Source organism: Littorina saxatilis, linkage group LG7 (assembly GCF_037325665.1).
Source record: "Littorina saxatilis isolate snail1 linkage group LG7, US_GU_Lsax_2.0, whole genome shotgun sequence".
In the NCBI taxonomy this organism is placed as follows: Eukaryota; Metazoa; Mollusca; class Gastropoda; order Littorinimorpha; family Littorinidae; genus Littorina; species Littorina saxatilis.
In genome coordinates this window covers 51,816,493-51,837,395 of record NC_090251.1, presented here as the reverse complement: position 1 = coordinate 51,837,395, position 20,903 = coordinate 51,816,493, and the positions used below count along the sequence as shown (strand labels likewise).

Genomic DNA, 20,903 nt, shown 5'->3' with positions numbered 1-20,903 from the left:
CGTGGTTCTCGGTCAACCCCATGACCTCGAAGGGGGAGTTGCGCACAAACTTGCTGACGGGTTCCCAGGTGCCTGTCCTCAGGTCCTGCTTCTCAACCACGTAGTTTGTGATCGGTTTGCCACCATCCTCCTGGTGAGGCAGTCAACAGAGTGAGTCGTGCATCAAAGCAGTTGCAATTCAGTAAAATCTCTGATAAATAAAGGGAATTAAGGGAATTTTCCAAAACTGAAAGCTGGCAAGCTCGGAAAGACACAAAAGGTTTGAAGGTACATTGCAAGGTAAACAAACATAAAACGGTTAAATAAGCAACCGATTGTAAAATGTGAAGCAAAAAAGTTAACAGTGAATACTAACGAGAGGAGGGCTCCACTTGAGAATACAGCCGTCAGGTGTGACGTCAGAGATGTCGAGTGGACCTTCAGGCTTGCTGGGAGAATCTGCCAGAAACATACAGGCAAAACAATCGGTATATGATAGTTTTATTTTCAGAAGACAAAACGGAAATCTTAAGAACATCCCAAATTCAAACTCTATTCAACAATAGTTGAACTAAAAACAAATCATTAAATCAAACGCAAAGAACAAGAAAGGTGTGTTAGTGGAACGTTAAATGTTTGGCAAAACAAATGTTACATTCACAAAAGCATCAAGTTGAATGGCCAAATAAAGAATCTTTTCGCTGTTACATTTGAAGCAAACGGGGGGAGGGGGGGGGTTGCTCAGTTGGTCGAGCACTGGACTTGTGATCCTAGGGTCATGGATTCGAATCCAGGCCGGGACTTTGTTTGCAGACTCAGAGACAGTACCCATGTCACCACAGTGGCACGTAAAAGACCTCAGTCAATCCGCCACAAGTGCTGGTGGCTGATTACATCAAAATACGCACACACCTTGGTAGCGCGACTCTTGTTGCTACTAGCTTTCCACTGGGAGGAAGTGACCCAAATGTTCCAAGCAAAGGGAAATTAGTTAAATGAAATAAGAACAATAAAACAGAAATAGAGACGCACCGAAGACAGTAACGTTGACGCTGCAGGTGTCCTGGCCCTTGTCGTTTTGCAGGGTGACGCTGAACTTGCCGGTGTCTGTCTTCTCCGCTCGCTTGCAGATCAACACTGCCTGGTCTTTCTGCACCTCCAGCTTGAAGCGGTCTGTTGGATGCACCGTCAGGCCACCCTAGTGAAACAAGCCCGATAACACTTATAAAATCAAACAGAAGAAACAAGAGACAAGACGCACCGAAAACACAAAGTTACACAAAGAAGCAAGATTTTTCTTCGAAGGTCCTCGTCTACATTTTTTTCACAAAAATGGACATTTGACCGCTAAAATGCTGAGTTTCTTCACTCAAAATTTCAACAAACCCACACCACTTCGACCAGGAAGGACGAAGCCAGCGAAGCAGTTTGATATTCATTGTCTGATTAATGGTATACACAAACGACACAAGCACACCCTGGTGGTGATCTTGCAATTACGTTTCCTTTGCTGACGTGAGCAATTCACTGTGACACTCTAGCTTCATCCTGGAAACTCTTGTCATTTTCTTGGGGGACATAATATAACAGATATTTTTTTCTGAGGCCATTATTCACATTGCGAGGTCTTATTGAACTTAGATTTGCTTGTGGCTTTGGAAGACAGGGTCACAATAAAACTGAATGGTTAGCTTAGTCATTGTAAGAACGGCTTGACAGGCAGGCGCTATTCCGGTTTAGCCAACCCGGATCACAGTCATTGTGGTAACTCATTACATCTACACAGACGGTTTATTCCTGCAGTTGATCATGCACTTTTGATCGTAATGTTGGTCCCCGTACAATAATGGTTATTGAAATACAGTCTAAAAATCCCTGCTAGGTCCACCCACTACATTTTCCCCTCTAAACGCGAGGCCCAGTGTGCGGTCAAGTTTCTCACCTGCGTCCAGATAGCAGAGGGAGTGGGGTTGGCGCTGAATGGAATGGCGATCTTGAACTCCTGTCCGACCTTGGCCTTGATGTCTTTGCCTGCTCCCATCATGTCACGCCCGATCTTGGGCGCCACTGAAAACACGGGACATCCATCAGTTACTGTTTGCTTTCCTTTATAGAGAACGAGAGAGAGAAAGGGGGGGAGAGAGAGAGAGAGAGAGAGAGAGAGAGAGAGAGAGAGAGAGAGAGACGCAGATGATTTATTCAATAGGCCATAGCCCCTTATGAGAGAGAGAGAGAGAGAGAGAGAGAGAGAGAGAGAGAGAGAGAGAGAGAGAGAGAGAGAGAGAGAGAGAGAGAGAGAGAGAGAGAGAGAGAGAGAGAGAGAGAGAGAGAGATGCACACACAGAGGCAAAGACACAAAACCGTTATGAAATGTGGTCCAAGACAGCACTTGTTAACTCAATCATCATCCTAACTCAAACAACCACCCCTAACCTTTTACCCGCCATTGACCTTGATTAAAGCCCGCCATATCCACCCCGCATATCCCATCACCACCTCATTTATTCATTTAGTTGTTCGTCCATGAGCAATTTATCTTTCCCTTAAAATTCCCTCAACAAACAAATGATAGAAGTGCAACCTTCATTCAACCCGGTCACATTAATTCATTCATTCAAGCTTCCCTCTCTCCTTTCATTTATTCATTTGGTTATTCCTTCATGAGTCTTTTTCTTTTCCGCCTAGCATTTCTCTCCACAAACTTGGTGCTGGCGGAGCCTTGATGTCACCCGGTCACATTAAATAATGTATTCATTCGTTTATTCAAGCTTGCACGTTTTTCTCCCTCCCTTCCTTCGTTTATTTGTTCATTCAATTGGTAATTTACGAGTTCTTTTCTTTCTCTCTCTGGACAGACCTGGTGCCGGTGCGGCCTTGATGGCACCGGATCCCTCGCTGAATTCTCCTGGTCCAGCAGCGTTGATGGCGGCCACCCGGAACTCGTACTCCTTGCCCTCCTGCAGTCCCTTCACCGTGTACTCCGTGTCGGGGATTTCTTGCACGTTGGCCCTGAGTAGAAAGAATACATGATTAAATGTTCGTGTTATTTAGTTTTGGGTTTTGTCCGTCAAACTCCCTCTCTCCCTCCATCTCTCTCTTGGTGAGTGTAACTTAGTGCAAATCTCTCTCACTCTCTCTCTCTCTCTCTTTCTCTCTCTCTCTTTCTCTCTCTTTCTTTCTCTCTCTCTCTCTCCTTCTCTCTCTGTCTCTCTCTGTCTCTCTCTCTCTCTCTGTCTCTCTCTCTGTCTCTCTCTCTCTGTCTGTCTCTCTGTCTCTGTCTCTCTCTCTCTCCATTTACATAATTGACCTACCCCTACATATATATGCAGCAGCTGTGAAATTCTCGCCGACGATACCACTATTCCCACTTCCCACACATGGGAAGGTATTGTTAAAACAGCTTTAAGAAAGTGTTAATGAGCTCTTAGCGTGGACTGAGTTATTTCCGGAAATCTATCGATGACAGTCCAGCCACACTTACTTGGTCCATTTCTTGTCTCCCTTCTGTAGCCAAACTTACTTGGAGCAGTTCTAGTCTAGTCTCGCTTCTCAGCCAAACTTACTTGGTCCATTTCTTGTCTCCCTTCTGTAGCCAAACTTACTTGGAGCAGTTCTAGTCTAGTCTCGCTTCTCAGCCAAACTTACTTGGTCCATTTCTTGTCTCCCTTCTGTAGCCAAACTTACTTGGAGCAGTTCTAGTCTAGTCTCGCTTCTCAGTCAGCCAAACTTACTTGGAGCAGTTCTAGTCTAGTCTCGCTTCTCAGTCAGCCAAACTTACTTGGAGCAGTTCTAGTCTAGTCTCGCTTCTCAGCCAAACTTACTTGGTCCATTTCTTGTCTCCCTTCTCTCTCTTCTCCAGCACGTAGCCGTAGACCGGGCTGCCTCCGTCGTTCCTGGGCGGGTTCCACTCCAGCGTGATGCTGTCCTCGGTGTGAGCCAGACACTTGGGGGTGCTGGGGGCCTGGGCGGCATCTGTCACAAACACACAGACACTCAAACATGACATCATCAAACTGACAGAATGTGACTTTTCGGTTGATGCAAATCTTTCGAATCAGACGCCATCTGGTACCCTAATCGCGAAATGAAAACTTGATGTGTAACCTTTCGCGATAATTACAATGTTGTATCCCAAACCCCCTTTCGCTATAAACCTAGTATTTACGCGAATAAAACATTCTGACATCATCAAATTGTAGGGGGAGGGGGGGGGGCTGAAAGCAATCCAGAGTGATGCTGTCCTCGGTGTGGGCCAGGCACTTGGGGGTGCTGGGGGCCTGGGGGGCATCTATCACAACAAACAGACACTCAAACATGACATTATCAAATGTAGGGGGGAGGAGGGGGGGGAGACTGAGATCAATACATCCACCCCCTCCTCCCTTTCTCTCCCTCTTCCTCCGAAATTGTGAAGAGAAAGAATGCCTCATGGAACAGAAATATTGAAAGTTTTAGTCTATGAAGAGCATACAATAGAAATATTGAAAGTTTTAGTCTATGAAGAGCATACAATAGAAATATTGAAAGTTTTAGTCTATGAAGAGCATACAACAGAAATATTGAAAGTTTTAGTCTATGAAGAGCATACAATAGAAATATTGAAAGTTTTAGTCTATGAAGAGCATACAATAGAATTCTCCCATTAAGACCCACTGTGGACACTCTAAGACAAAATCAGGCCTTGAAAAGGAGGACGTCTTAAAGCGGCCGCAACATGAAGGTGAAAAGGCAAATCACATGCACAGATAAGAAGCATAGCATCATTATGTTTGCTTGTTGAGTCTTGTTTGTCCAATGGGCAGAAGTCTATATACTGTCCAAAATACCCGTGTGACTTGGAATAATAGGCCGTGAAAAGTAGGATATGCGCCGAAATGGCTGCGATCTGCTGGTCGATGTGAATGCGTGATGTATTGTGTAAAAAATTCCATCTCACACGGCATAAATAGATCCCTGCGCCTTGAGTCCGAGTCTGGAGATACGCGCGCGATATAAGACTTCATATAACAATATAAAAGCCGATAGGTCAAAGTTCTTGTGGATGTTAAGTTTTGTCCTGAATAAAACGTTCCAATATTGTAACCTTTCTTGTTTCTTGAAAAGGCAAGGTCTTGAAAGGAGGGAGTTTAATATCGAGGATCTGTTGCAAAAGACCACCAGCTTCATCTCCAGAGCTGGAATCCGAGTCGGAGTGTAAAGAAAAAGGCGATCACCAAGAAGAAGAGAAGATATCGAAGGTCTTGAAAGGTCCACTGCAGCACACAAAAAACACATGGGCAGAAGTCTATATACTGACCGAATGGATACTTGGCGAGGACGGCCTCCTCTGTCTCCAAGGCCTCACTGATCCCCTGGCTGTTCTCCGCCGCCACGCGGAACTCGTACTTGGTTCCTGGCTCCAGGTTCCGCACCTGTGGAACAAATTGAGAAGTTGTTACATGGTACTGTGCATTGCTAAGCATCTAGAAAAAGCTTCATGTAGGAGCACAAGATGTGCACAGGATGCACTCATTTTCAAGAATGACTGAGAATCCAAGACAGTGGACAAATTATTCATTCTCCATAATTCAGACCTACAAGACTTGGACACATTTTGATTATGCCAAATTCTAGTGGTTAGAAAAAAAGATAAAAAAGAACAATGAAATAAACATAAAAAACATGCATTCTAATTGTGTTTATACTGAACTCTCTCTCGCTCTATTTCCCACCCCCCATATCTCTATCTTCTCTCTTTCCACAAGCACTGAAGACGACCAAGCACAGTAAAATCTAATGACGTACCTGACAGGTGGGGCTGTGGCAGAAACTGGACACCTTGGTCCAGCGGCCAGTGCCCGCCTTGCGCTTCTCCACGATGTAGTTGCCGATGGGTTCACCTCCGTCGTCCTTGGGTGGTTGCCATGACAACGTCAGTGTCTCTCCGTCAATGTCGCTAGCTACCAAGGGGCCTTTGGGAGGCGTGGGTTTGTCTGTCAACAAAAAGATGAAAAGATTTATAAAAACATTCAACTGAGTAAGGAGGAACAGAGGGGATGGTGAGAAGGAGAGAGGAATAAGAAAGAATTGTGTTGTACTGAAAGCTGAAGCAAATTCCAAATACACATTCAATGTTGTTTCCAGACTCTGAGAATATAAACTTAAGTCAGTTCGATTTTGATTGAAAACATGTACACTGTATATCCAAATGCCCTGGATTTTGACCCAGGCTCTACCTTGGCAGTGTCAAACCTTCCACCTGAGTGTGAAATGCATGGAAAGATTTGTTTTGTGCGCGCACACACAAAAACACATATATACACACACACAAACACACACAAACAAACACACACAGACACACACACACACACACACACACACACACACCCATCCACACACACACACACACACACACACACACACACCCATCCACACACACACAAACACACACACACACACAGACACACACACACACACACACACACACACACAGACACACACACACACACACACAAACACACACACACACACACACACCCACACACACACAAACACACACACACACACAAACACACACACACACACACACACACAAACACACACACACACACACACACACAAACACACACACACACACACACACACACACACACACACACACACACACACACACACACACACAGAGTCACGAGACACGACCTACCCAGGACGTTAACGTTGACCCTGCCGGTCTCTGTGCCCGAGTCGTTCTTCAGCGTAATGGTGTACTTGCCGGTGTCTTCTCGCTTAGCCTTGGCCACAGCCAGGATCACCTTGTCGGCATCCAGCTGTCACACACACATAGCAACACTTGATCAGATACAATACAGTGAGACCCCCTTTGTAAGACACCTCAATTATTTACGACTCCCTTCTTTTTGAGACTCTGTTTTTTCAGATGTTCAATTCATAACCCAATTGTAAGACCTGATTTTCTCACATTTTAGGAGGTCTTAAAAGGCAGGTTCCATTGTATTAATCATGCTGTCATTAAAATCATGTTAGCTTGTGAATCCTAGCAATGAGGTTTGATTCAAACTTCTGACCTCATCAAATCAGTCGTGAGAAAAGCCTTTTAATGGCACTATATAGCCCCTTTTTGTATCAGCGTTGAGAAACTTTGCGAATTGGCTAACCGATTCTTTTCTGTTGAAAAGGAATTGCCCTGAGTTTACGCCATAAAGCATAACCTGGCAGCAATTCATTTTGAAACAAAACCATCTTTGCAATGTATACTATACTAACGCCTGCATTAAGCTCACACATGCTTGAAGCTTCTTTGCGAAAATTCTAAGTAAAACACTGAAAGAATCTTCTATTTAGGTTTAAACCATTTCAAACCATAAACAAAGCTGTACAAAAAACATGGTGTGTCATGTCAGGCACTGACCTTGGAGGACACACGAGGTGACACCTCAAGGTCGTTGCCGTTGAGCTCCCACTTGGCGGTGGGTTTGGGAACGCCGGTGAAGGGAATGGGGATCTGGAACTCCTGCCCAGCCTTCACCGTGATGTCCTTGATTCTCGACATGTCCAGCTTGGGCTTCTCTGCACACACAAGTATAGAATATTGATATTTTATGATGCAACGCGCCGTATTGCCGCGTTTCGGTATATAGACGCGTGAGGCAGGAATAGCCTCCCTTGACCTATCGGCCATACTGTCTCGACCATGTAACGGTCGCTCCGACAATATAAGCCCTAAAGAGGTAATAATACTTTATTTTGACTGCCAGAAATCTAGTTTGTTTACATTTTAAACACTTATATTTCGTACTATTGCAATCACAACTCGATAAGTTGTTATCTAGTTTCATTTTTAAAAGAGCACGTGCTTATCTTGGTTTCGTTGTTTTCTTTGTTGCAGTCAGTTGTCATGATTCGTACGAGACTGAATAAATTCTTGAAAAACACAGAAGTGTTATTGTCATTTAACAAGGTGGAAGTTACATGTTATAGGAGTGTGTCAGGGAGACTACTGCATCACCCTTCACAGCAGACTCTGCAGTTATCTGCCGGCGAAGAGCGCGAGCTATTTATAGTAGCTCGACGTATCTTCTACGTCGCTGACAACTATTAATTGTAGAGTTCTGTTTGTGATATGGTCTGGCTGTTGCTGAATCCGTTTTTGCTGCTCCTGAGAACTTTTGCGTACCCACAGCAGGGCCGGACTAGGCGAAGAGGAGGGGTGGGGGGGTTGCCAGTGGTGGCCCAGGGGGATGTCCCCCCTGGCGGCAGAGGCGGATCAGTTCATTTTATGGGGGGTTTCCAAAAGTATATTGTGAAGATATGGGTGCGAAGCGCCAGCGCCTAGGTTGCTAGGTGGGTCCGGGGGCATGCTCCCCCGGAAAATTTTGAAAAAAAGGATGCAAAATGGTGCAATCTGGTGCATTCTGAGGATGATCATTACCAGTTTCAGGCAGCAGATTTTGTCACTGATTAATACCCCAAAAATTGAAACTCAATGTAAAATAAAGAAATGCATACCTCATTCAATATTTTTATCTTTTGGCTGGGGGGGGGGGTCCGGAAACCCTAGAACCCCCCCTCGTTGTGGGGGTCAGGGGGCGAAGCCCCCTGAAGCTGATGAGTAGGTCATATTCTGAGATAGGAAAATGGTCGCTCCTTGCATGAAACGGCATAAAATAAGCAATAATAAAAAAAAATTAAATAAGTAAGGTACATGTTTAGGCTAGGGGGGGGGGGGGGGTTGCGCAACCCCCATAACCCCCCCGGTAGTCCGGCCCTGCACAGCAATTTTAGTAGGGCGAAGAAATTAGCTCTAGAATCTTATCCCGTTTAAATGGTTTTGTCTCCAAAGGTTTTTGAGTGACAGCAAATACATGGAAAAGTATAAAGACAATAACTATGACTAAAATAGACTAAACAGACAAGTATATATAATTATCTGCAGACAACAAACAAGCCACACAGGGCCCCACCAGCCAAAATCTGGACATTCTGTGTACTTTTGAGAAGGAATTGCGATAGAGAAAAGTTGTTTGAAAATTGAATTATATTTTGTTTAATTAATAATATAGGTGTATAAAAAAAATAAATATATAAAAAAAAAGCCACACAGGGACCTACCCGGCTGGTCAGCTGCAGTGATGGAGTTGGTAGGCTTGCTCGGCTCGCCCAACCCCGCGGCATTCTCCGCCCTCACGCGGAACTCGTACTCCTCCCCCTCCTTCAGGCCAGTGACGGAGGCGCTCGTGGCGTTGGCTGGCACGTGGGCACACTCCTGCCAGTCCTCCCCCTTCTTCTTCTTTTCGATCACGTAGCCGGTCAGCTTGGCGCCGCCGTCGCTGGCGGGTCGAGTCCAGGAGAGGTCCACCGCGTGCTTGGTGATCTTGTCCACCTTGGGCTGGTTCGGCGCTCCGGCAGGGACTGAGAGGGAGAAGTGAGAAAATGTGAAATAATATTGTGGGACAATAATGAGCAAAGCACACACGCAAATTCTGTTATAACCAATCATTTTGATGTGCAGGCATAGTTTGGAACATAAATTCAAGTTAGAGGACTAAAAGCACAAAATGACATAACAATGCTCCCTGTCTCTTTCTATCTCTCTACCTCAGTGAGACTGAGAGGGAAGAAAATATGGAATGATGTGGAACAATTCGCTTTATGAGGATAGGCCTACTTAGCAAAGCTCAAAACACTTCTGCTACCACCCATTCATTTTGATATACAGACATAGTTTGGAACATTACTTCAACTTAGAGGACTAAAACCACCAGGGACCTGAGACTGACAGGGAAAAGGGAAGAAAATGTGAAATGAAGTGGACAAATTCGCTTTGTCAAGCTACTCCCGGAATAGGGCCTACTGAGCATAGCACAAACAACCTGTGCTACACCCATTAGTTGTGATGTACATGTACATGCATTTTGTCTCGACCCTCTTCCTCTATCCTCTTCTGCCCCCTCCCAACCAAACCTACATACACAGAGAGTCAGCAAAACACCTCCAAATCTAAAGCCACACTCTCCACAGTACTCTAACTCACATATCTGATCCCTGACAGTGTGAGGGGGTGTGGCATTGGAGAGTTTCAAAATTCTAAGTTCTCTCTGTCTGGACCCACTTTCTCTTTTCCTTTCTGCCCCCTCCAGAAATATATACACAGAGAGTTTACAAAACACCTCCAAATCTAACGCCACACTCTTCACAGTACTTTAACTCACAGATCTGATCCCTGACAGTGTGGGGTGGCGTGGCAATGGAGGGTTTGCCGGGACCACCATCGTTGACAGCAGACACTCGGAACTCCACCACGCTGCCCTCCTTCAGGTTGAGGACGGTGAAGTTGGTGGCCTTGACCGGGAAGGCACTGGCCTTGACCCAGTCCTTGTTGCGCTCTCGCTTCTCCACCAGGTAACCTAGGCAATCAAACAATCCATAATCAGCACGTTTGGAATCAACAAGCTATAAGCATATTATAGTATTATGATGGTATTTCTTTTCCAATATTTCGGGTACCGGTGCAAGCCTTCATCGGGGTGACAGGAAAGAGAACGGGGGCATGTGACACGAACAAGATCTATGGGTATAATTTTGACGTCCTGTACAATATAACAAGTTTACTATTTGTCAAGCTGGGCTAGGGTTGCATGTAGGTTGGCTTTTTATTTAAGTTATACCATCCTCCAACTTGAGTGTTTCATTTAGCAAAACATAGAGGTACCAAAGGCACCCCCCCCCCACCCCCTCTCCTGTTTTAAGACACCTTGATTTGAGACTGCGCCTTTGCTTTTTTAGAGGTCCTGTTCATAACAATTGTCATGTAAAATGCAGCCTCACCTGAGATAGGGTTTCCGCCATCAGAGAGTGGCTCTTTCCAGGTGAGATTGGCGGAGAAACGGTCAAACTTGGGAATCTGAAGGTCCCTTGGGGCGTCTGGGGTATCTGTGACAGGAAATAATCCATTGCATGCACAACATAATTCTTAAACATTGTACTTAAAGTACAAATGATGCAGGTTTACAAATATTAAACATCAGAAGTACATGTAAAAGGTGAGCAGCTGAGAAAATAAAAGTATTATGCAAAAGTAAAAATATAAACTTAAAATTAAAAAAACAAAAAGAGCACGAAACACAATGCTGGCATTCTTTTCTCTTGATCTTGGGGAATCTTGTTAAATGCCTCACACCCAATCATCTCCTATTTTCCTATCTTTTACACACACACACACACACACACATACTCTCTCTCCACTCTATCTCTCTCTCTCTCTCTCTTTTTACACCATCCATATCCCTCCCCCCCCCCCATCACCCCCCTCCCACTACTTTGAAACAAAGCCTCCAAGACTGACCAAAGGGATTCTTGGCGATGACTCTGCTGCCTTCCAGCGGCTCGCTGACCCCGTAGAGGTTCTCGGCTTTGACCCTGAACTTGTATCCCTTGCCATCCTTGAGCCCCTTGACCGTGTAGTTGGTGGCCGTGATGATGCCCGGACACTTCTCCCACGTGTTGGTAAGGTCCTCCTGCTTCTCCACGATGTAGCCTGCAAAGACCAGTTACATTGGTTTTAGATACAGTCGCTCCCCCGAAAATACAGTGTTCTAGATGGTCGAAGGTGTAGCAAAGACCTGTACGTGTACGTGTGGATATTGCGTCACCCGTGCCCAAAATAGGAGAGAAAAATAATAGTTGTATATATGGAAGAAAAACATTTACATTGGTTTTACAATTCCAGAAACAGAAAGACTGTTGATGCTAACGTTCCAAAATTGAGAAATCATTTCATCATTTCGTCGTAGTAATCATCAGAAATGATTGAAGTTAGTTCCCCTTAGTTCTCAGCAGTCACGTGACTTGTGACTGCTGATCACGGCCTCGGTGCATAATTATGCAGCATATGAAGACACGCCATATTGGCGGAGGATGAAAAAGAACCAATGCGGAGGCACGCGGTGCTACAATAATTTTGCCATTGATCATTACCTCGGCGGCAACTAGCAAGCGAGATTCATCGACGATATTTGAGATAAGTTCTTTATTTGTATCATAAGTGTTTGTCTGTTTGTCTACTTCAAAGACAGCTGGGTCGAAGATCAGTGACTCTAACGATTTGTTTTGTCATAATTAAACGTTCCAATAACCTACAATTCTTGATTTTTGATCTGGTTTTAGATCGATTGGCTCCCCGGAAAATGGATAATGGCTCTCGAAATGGCAGGGAAAATATGGTCATATACGGAAGAGAAAAACACTTCTGCAAATATAAGAGTGTACTTGGGAGTTTTAGTCCATGAACAGAAAATAAAAATAAAAGAAGATGAAGAATTGGCATCCTCTAACCACAGGTATCACTGTTATTTTTTTCTCTCATAAAATATGTATCACTGCCTAGGTGAATGTGAGAAATAAAACGTGCGTGAACATATTCTTGAGCTGACAAATCCATCACGTCACAGTTCACAATGCCCGGATTGTTGCTTCAGAGTACCGTACCTGAGATCTCTGCACCACCGTTGTCTTTGGGTGGTTTCCAGCTGATTTTCATCTGCTCTGCCCAGATGTCTGAGGCCTCAATGGGACCCTCGGGGGCACCCGGCTTGTCTGTGGACAGAAAAGGAAACGTTGGAAATTTCATTTTTAAGACCTTCGGTTGTAAGTCTACCTCTTTTTTAAGACCTTGTATTGTAAGATCTATTCAACATAAAGTCTGTGCATTTACTGCTCATGAGGATAAGGATAAGGGTACGATTTCATATTGTCCTGTGAGGTTACCCTTATGGACATTCGGGCTGCTGTCAAACTGGGGACAGCGATCTGCCATAAAGTACGGCTTCCCATTTTTGCGCTTGCGTGCACACGGGGGGTGTTCGGACACTGAGGAGAGTCTGCTCCAAGTTGACTCGGGGAAATAAATCCCTCGCCGAACGTGGGGATCGTGCCGATAGCAACAACAGGTTTAGAAGCCATCGCCGCTACCGATTGAGCTGTTTCCCCGCCCAGTCTGTACAGTCACTTCTTATTGTAAGACACACAACGAAGCATTCTTCCAACGCCCCCCCCCACCCACACACACACACACACACAGGCTATACTCACCAAGCACAATAACGTTGATGTCGGCACACACACACACACACACACACACGCACACAGGCACACAGGCACACACACACAGACACACACACACACACACACAGACACACACACACAGACACACAGACACACAGACACACACACACACACAGGCTATACTCACCAAGCACAATAACGTTGATGTCGGCAGTGTCTTCGCCATGGGGGTTCTTGACCTTGACCGTGTACTTGCCAGTGTCGCCTCGCTCGGCCTTGGCAACGTTCAACTTGGCCTCCTTCTCGTTGTTCGTGGTCTGAGCCTGCAAAACAAGTCACAGATCTTAAAATGTTGTCAGAAAATGTTGTCAGAAAATGTTGCATGCTGCACCTCAAGTAACAAGGCACTGGTGATGCACACAAATTGTTCTATTCTGAGGCTGCAGAAACGAGTCACAGGCTTTATTTTCAGAAACTGTTCTATTCCCAGCCTAAGTCACAAGTTAAAGTAAGAGATAATGTCATAATTCGCTAAGGATAGTCTGGAGCTGTTTCGTCCATGTCCACTCACACCTGAACCCTCTTTCCCCCATAGCAATGGGAAGATTGCCTAAACCAATAAACAATTTGAGTTCAAATCAAGTCAAATCAACTTTATTATCTCAAATCTGGACAAATTACGTTTACATTTACATGAGAGTTTTGAAACTGACCCTATTTTCAACAGGCCATTCACACCCGACGCTTTTTCGCCGGTGGTTATGGGCAGGTTGCCTAAACCAATAAACCATTTGAGTTGTGAGACTTACCCTGTTTCCAACAGGAACGCCGTCTTTGAGCCATTCCACCGTGGGGTCGGGTGTGCCAGACACGCCGAGAGCAATGTTCAGCGGCTCTCCGGCACGCACACGAATCTCCTTGGCGCCGAACAGGCTGTCCAGGTTCAACTTGGGAGTTTCTACACACACAACGAATGAGAGGGTTTTGATGAAGAATTAATGGTGGAAGGATTGTCAAAAGATGAGCTGCACATGCATACTAGTTGAATTACTCTTCTTGCTCTCTTTTCATGAAATGTCCAGTGTACTTATCGAAGTAACAAGGAAAAAAAGTCATTCCGATTTGTCTCTCTTATACCCACTTTTCAGGGCTGTTTATGACAAACAAAAACATACGAATGGGGTTTCAAATTTAGAGAACATTTTAAATGTACGTGAACACTTTATGCCTGACCTTTGATAGGCCTGGCCGGGATGGGCTTGGTGGGCAGGGATGGCTCGGAGGGTCCGGCCTCGTTCTGGGCCACCACGCGGTACTCGTACTCCTGCTCGGCCTTCACCTTGTCGTCATTGAATCTGCAGTTCTGTCAACACAATACAGTATTACCTTTATATTAAGCCCTCTCAAAACAATACAGTGGTACTCGTACTCCTGCTCAGCCTTCACCTTGTCGTCCTTGAAGCTGCAGTTCTGTCAACACAGTACCGTGGCACCGTTATATTAAGACTACTTAAGTCTGGAAATATAGGTCTAGAACCAAGAAGTGGCAGTCTGCATGTGTTTATTACAGCTCACAGCTTTGAAGGATCCAAACAACGCGGGTGTGTAATAATCCATGTCTAAAGTTACAGCCGGACAAATCTTTATTTTCCTTTTGACAATATGCCCTCACTATTTTACCTGAAGAGGACTTTTGTTGATCTTAGTCCAGCGGTTGGTCTTGGGTTCTTTGCGCTCGATGTCATAGCCAGTGATGGGGGCGCCACCGTCGTTGCTAGGCGGCTCCCACTTGAGCTCAATGAACGTGCGGTCACGATCGACGACCTCTGGCTGGCTGGGAGGATGGGGCTCATCTGGAAATAAAAATATATTGGCAATGAGCGGAGAGGAAAATAGAGTATCGGAGCAAATATCTGGTATTTCTCCCAAAGCACATGCATGTCCTAAGCCAAACAGCTCTTTTAACGGTGAAAGATTCAGCAAATTATCAGTATCGTGTTCATGTCCCATTTTACCTATGATCTAATGATCAATGACACTTACAAAGATAGGTGTAAAAACAAACCACCTCAAGGTGGACCCTTAATTTCTGGTATGCCCATATTATGTAGTCTCCACTCATTAAACATTCCCTTTCCCCATCAATTAAATCATATTTGGTTACACATTCTTTCCCATTTCAATGATAAGGATAAAGATAAGATTTGTTATAGTCCTGTGAGGGTACCCTCATGAAACCTCGGGCTTTCGCACTGGGGAAAGCGAGCTGCCATACAGTACAGCGCTACCCATTGTTTTGTTCTTCCTGCATGCGTGTATTCATGTTTCCAAGCCCTGAGACTTTCGCTGAGAACTTGGGTTCTTTATCGTCCACACGCGTGCACACGGGGGTGTTCGGACACCGAGGTGAGTCTGCACAAAATTGACTCTTGGAAATAAATCCATCGCTGATCGTGGGGATTGAACCCACGTCACTAGAGACAACTGGTTGTGAAGCCATGCAGCTCTGCAACCGACTGAGATATTTCCCCGCCATAGCTGGTCACAGTGAAACTCACCGAATGGATTCTTGGCAGTGATGGGGTTTTCTGTGACGAGAGGATCACTGTCGCCGTTCTTGTTCTTGGCAATGACCCTGAACTTGTACTCATGGCCTTCCTGCAGCTTGGGCACGCTGCACTTGGTGCCCTGCACGTCCGCAACCTTCTCCCACTTGCCCTTGTCCATGTCAAACTTCTCCACCACGTAACCGCTGCAACAGTACAAGATCAAGGTCAGTAAAAGTTCAGAGGTCAGACTCTTGACTATACTGGCCAACTATCTAAATCACAAGAAATAAAAAGTACAGCGGAATCCTTTTTTTAGACATCGCAATTTAAGACTTATCTCTTTATAGACCGCTACAACAGTCAATGGTCAAATGTCAGAGGTCAGTCAAAATCTAGACGTCAGACTCTTCACTATACCGGCCATCTAGCTGAATCCCAAAAGATACAAAGTGCAGGCATCCTTTTTTTTTTTACACTTCTCCCATTTTAAGACCCTGCTTTCTCAGAACAAAAACAGACAATGAGACGAATGCTGAATCTGTCTCGTGTGATCTCCTAGGTTCTCGTGACAAGTAACAAAAATAAACAGTATGAAGGTCGACTGTACTGGCATTCACAAACCACTTTAATCCCTGGAGACAAAACACTCACACGCAATACAAACACACACGCACACACTGACGCCCACACACAAACACCCACCTCCCACACCCAACCTAAGCCCCCCCCCCCCCCACACAGCACCATCCCCCACAACACACACCCTACCTCCCCCACTGCCCAAACACACGGACGCTGTTGACAAATCATAAAAAGTTTGTGTATTGTACTGACTCAATCTCGTTGCCGCCATCGTCCTTCGGTTTCTCCCATGTGAGCACAGCGCTGTCCTTGGTGACATCCTTGGCCACCAGGGGGCCTCCAGGCATGGTGGGAGGTCCTGCACACAACACGGGAACAAACTACAATCATGAACACTGTCATTGGTGACATCCTTGGCCACCAGGGGCCCGCCCGGCATGGTGGGAGGTCCTGCACACAACACGGGAACAAACTACAATCATGAACACTGTCCTTGGTGACATCCTTGGCCACAAGGGGGCCGCCCGGCATGGTCGGAAGTCCTGCACACAACACGGGAACAAACTACAATCATGAACACTGTCCTTGGTGACATCCTTGGCCACAAGGGGGCCGCCAGGCATGGTGGGAGGTCCTGCACACAACATGGGAACAAACTACAATCATGAACACTGTCCTTGGTGACATCCTTGGCCACCAGGGGGCCGCCCGGCATGGTGGGAAGTCCTGCACACAGCACGGGAACAAACTACAATCATGAACACTGTCCTTGGTGACATCCGTGGCCACCAGGGGGCCGCCAGGCATGGTGGGAGGTCCTGCACACAACACGGGAATGGAATTATACCTAAAAACATACCTAGTGATGATAGTTGGGAAGGTATAAAATCAGAAAAGAGAAGAAAAAACGCCGGGAATCTGGCTGGAGCTACTAGGGGTCAATGGGCGGAGTCCGTCAAAAATTGGAGCATTCATGGAAGCAAATGCATATCCTTAGTTAGGACAAGAGGCATTCAGTAAGTGCCCCTATCGGGGTACAGACAGCAAAGTCGCTGTAAATTGCTTGAGCATTTTTAGTGATTTTCCATACGGTTGGTAGCCACAAAATGAAAGGCAATGCATAGCATCTACACATCTTTTACAGTTTCCACCAGACATTGTTTTTTAAATTATCAACCTTATCCGGAAACCATTTTTTAAATTCTGAATTCCCGATTTCCGGATTGAAACTGTCATCCTAGCTAGCTCATATTTTAAAAGGACAACATAAACTATTTAGAAAGAAAATGGAAACAAATAAACAAGTTGCATAAGGCGAAATTACTACATTTAGTCAAGCTGTGGAACTCACAGAATGAAACTGAACGCACTGCATTTTTTCACAATGACCGTAGTCCGCCGCTTGTGCTTAACGGAGTGAAACTGACGAGCCTGTTCAGCGCGGTAGTGGTTTCGCTGTGTTGCATAGCACGCTTTTCTCTTCGTTTTAACTTTCTGAGCGTGTTTTTAATCCAAACATATCATATCTATATGTTTTTGGAATCAGGAACCGACCAGGAATAAGATGAAATTGTTTTTAAATCGATTTCGGAAATTTAATTTTGATCTTAATTTTTATATTTTTAATTTTCAGAGCTTGTTTTTAATCCAAATATAACATATTTATATGTTTTTGGAATCAGGAAATGATGTAGAATAAGATGAACGTAAATTTGGATCGTTTTATATAAAAAAAATTATTACAATTTTCAGATTTTGAATGAACAAAGTCATTAATTAATTTTTAAGCCACCAAGCTGAAATGCAATACAGAAGTCCGGCCTTCGTCGAAGATTGCTTCACAAAAGTGCCGCCTCAACTTTTACAAAAAAGCCGGATATGACGTCATCAAAAGTATTTATCAAAAAAAAGAAAAAAAAGTCCGGGGATATCATTCCCAGGAACTCTCATGTCAAATTTCATAAAGATCGGTCCAGTAGTTTGGTCTGAATCGCTCTACACACACACACGCACAGACACACAGACACACAGACACACAGACACACACATACACCACGACCCTCGTCTCGATTCCCCCTCTATGTTAAAACATTTAGTCAAAACTTGACTAAATGTAAAAAAAAAACCACAAAAAACACAAACAAAATAAGGAACTTTAAAAATAAGGCCCAACTTACCCAGAACAACGACGCTGATGTTGGCCGTGTCGGAGCCATGCTTGTTGGCGACGGTGACGATGTACTCCCCAGTGTCCTTGCGGACTCCACTGATGCAGTCCACGGTGGAGAGCTTGGGCTCGTTGTGGATCTTGATGGTGTCTGTATGTTCCAGGGGCTTCTCCTCCATTTTCTGCACAGAGTGTGACACGCAGGTGTTAGGTCTGTCCTCTGGTGAAAAAACAGGGGCAGACAAAGTGTGGAATACAGAAATTGTTATCTGATTTTTCTGTCACACATTGAACAGGTAACAAGAGCAAGAATATTATATGCCATATAGCATGAAAGCTGTCGGTAACCACAAAGCTGCCAAAAACTTTTAGCCAAAGATGTACCCTTCTTCCTTCGTTATTCTGGAGGTTTTTTTCTTTGGCGTAAGCTTGCATTGTTTTAGGCTTCAGTGACTTTTCAATCTCTCCTCGATCCGTAACAATTTCTGTTCCACATCCAAGCAACCCGTTACATTCTGCTCACAAACCTAACTTGATCCTGGAAAATGTCAACATCTTATATCAGCACAAATGAAATCCGAATGCGTATACAATGAATACCTCTGCAATGACTAAGCAGTTATTATGAGGTGTAGCAAATGCGAAACATACAATTCTGAATGAACGAGCAATATCTCTGAAGAACCTGATCAAACTTCTTGATGATAGTTCAACAAACAACATTTTAAGCAATGAAGTTTTCCTGGGGATCGCTTGGAACTACACACTAATGTACTCTTGAAGCCAGAAAATATTAATGAAAGACTTTACGGCATTTATGATGCTGACACACAGTAAGCAATAGAAAGATTTAGAACTGCTATAGAAACTGCGACTGGAATATTTAACTATATTTTCTCACATCTATATTAAAAGCAATATCACTTTTAAGCCTGTACAATTACTACCAATAAACAGGAATTGACTTTGAACATCTTGTTCTTGGTCCTAATAAATGCAGACATAAAACTGTAGTTTAGATATAACAGGCAACCCTCAATGTTTGGGGATGGGGGGGGGGGGGGGGGGATTGTTGACGTTATTTTTATCCAGAAAGGACAGTTTAAAGTCTGACGTACACAAAGAAGTGAACTGACAGAACTCAACTTCTGATATTACTCAGAAGACAATTGTGTCCCTAAATTAGCAGCAATAAATTTGTGTCTTCCGTCAACAAACATTGACATGTTTCTTTCCTATGACCCTGCTAAAAGTCCAAAGTACCAGTAATGAGCATCCAAATAACAATTCAGTATCAGGCACGTGATCGTGACATTGTTAAAAAACAAAATAAAAAACAACTCTTGAAAGCACCTCGCCAAAAAAACAAATGATGCAAAATCGCACAATCTCGTGCAATATGATGATCTCAATGTGTACCCCTGGAGCTTTCAAGCTGTCGGGAATATGCCAAGCAATGAAACTAATTTATGCCCAAGTATATTTGTCACTGCTTGTGGCTCTATTATGTTATTCGTACTTTTTGTCTGGGCGGTCTCAGGTCAGAGGGTGCTGACGGCTTACGAAAGCTTCTGTCTACAATGGACTAATAAATAGTAAAGGTGCTAAAAAATATCTAGGTGTACACCTATAAACTTAACTTAACTGTATTTAAACTTACTTACGGAGGATGTGACGTCAAGCATTCTTTAAATGTCAGCCCTCCCAACTAATTTCTCTGATGTCTATTTCAAGTTAAGGTAAAAACTTTACCCCGAAAATTTCATTGAAGGTTGCCTGTCTGACTGTACCATATGATTAATGCTTAATAGAGCAGAACTTAAAAAGCTTTAGTCTTGTTCCAAAAAATTAAAACAAAACCATTTTGCGCACAAAATAAAAATAACGGCAGATGAACTACTCAATTCTACAATGCTTCTATTGAATTAGCTAAAACGCTACCAAGCAAGCAAGCATTTCATATATCATCTAAAGCCAGGCTTCAACAAGGCTACTAGTCTACTTTCTGTCAGTGAGTATTTTTCTCCAGCTCACCAATCACTCGGTATCTTCAAAAGAAAAGTTCATGTCACACTGAATCGTACAGTTGGTTTCACTTGTGTGAGTTTTTTTTATATTTTTTTTACAGTAATACAGAGTTGGCAAAAGGAGTAATAACTCAGGTTTGCAAATATCACAGAGATGGAGATAAGTGGTCAAAATGTAGACAAGAACAGTAGGTGAGAGCGATGCAAACCCAGTTCCTGGCACTTGAGGGAGATGTATTAAGCATTGTAATGAACAGTCTTAACTTTTATCCTCAAATGTTGATCATTAGAGGATAAAAGTCGTGGTTATTTTTTTTCATTTGAATGCTTCTGACTCTCCCAGGTGGGAGCTAGGAGACAGGTTCCGCATAGCCCTCATTCTTCTTCTTCTGTGTTCGTGGGCTGAAACTCCCACGTACACTCGTGTTTTTTGCACGAGTGGAATTTTACGTGTATGACTGTTTTTTACCCCGCCATTTAGGCAGCCATACGCCGTTTTCGGAGGAAGCATGCTGGGTATTTTCGTGTTTCTATAACCCA

General features: G+C 44.2%; 1 protein-coding gene across 13 annotated transcripts in view; it reads right to left on the bottom strand.

The window, feature by feature from the left end:
- LOC138971784 (twitchin-like) overlaps positions 1–20,903 on the bottom strand; it is a 307,593-nt gene that overhangs the window by 50,838 nt on the left and 235,852 nt on the right. For all 13 annotated transcript variants that reach the window (XM_070344585.1, XM_070344594.1, XM_070344586.1 and 10 more), the window contains 23 exons: positions 18,347–18,518; positions 16,422–16,527; positions 15,597–15,790; positions 14,719–14,891; positions 14,485–14,508; positions 14,272–14,377; positions 13,848–13,996; positions 13,226–13,361; positions 12,463–12,570; positions 11,321–11,512; positions 10,804–10,908; positions 10,188–10,382; positions 9,088–9,387; positions 7,388–7,545; positions 6,662–6,785; positions 5,764–5,951; positions 5,276–5,390; positions 3,801–3,951; positions 2,837–2,988; positions 1,922–2,046; positions 1,012–1,177; positions 356–438; positions 1–130 (listed from right to left, as the gene is read on the bottom strand). The exon at positions 1–130 is cut by the window's left edge and continues 90 nt beyond it. In XM_070344585.1, coding sequence (XP_070200686.1) covers positions 1–130; positions 356–438; positions 1,012–1,177; positions 1,922–2,046; positions 2,837–2,988; positions 3,801–3,951; positions 5,276–5,390; positions 5,764–5,951; positions 6,662–6,785; positions 7,388–7,545; positions 9,088–9,387; positions 10,188–10,382; positions 10,804–10,908; positions 11,321–11,512; positions 12,463–12,570; positions 13,226–13,361; positions 13,848–13,996; positions 14,272–14,377; positions 14,485–14,508; positions 14,719–14,891; positions 15,597–15,790; positions 16,422–16,527; positions 18,347–18,518 — 3,352 coding nt within the window. The remainder of the gene's footprint in view (positions 131–355; positions 439–1,011; positions 1,178–1,921; positions 2,047–2,836; positions 2,989–3,800; positions 3,952–5,275; positions 5,391–5,763; positions 5,952–6,661; positions 6,786–7,387; positions 7,546–9,087; positions 9,388–10,187; positions 10,383–10,803; positions 10,909–11,320; positions 11,513–12,462; positions 12,571–13,225; positions 13,362–13,847; positions 13,997–14,271; positions 14,378–14,484; positions 14,509–14,718; positions 14,892–15,596; positions 15,791–16,421; positions 16,528–18,346; positions 18,519–20,903) is intronic.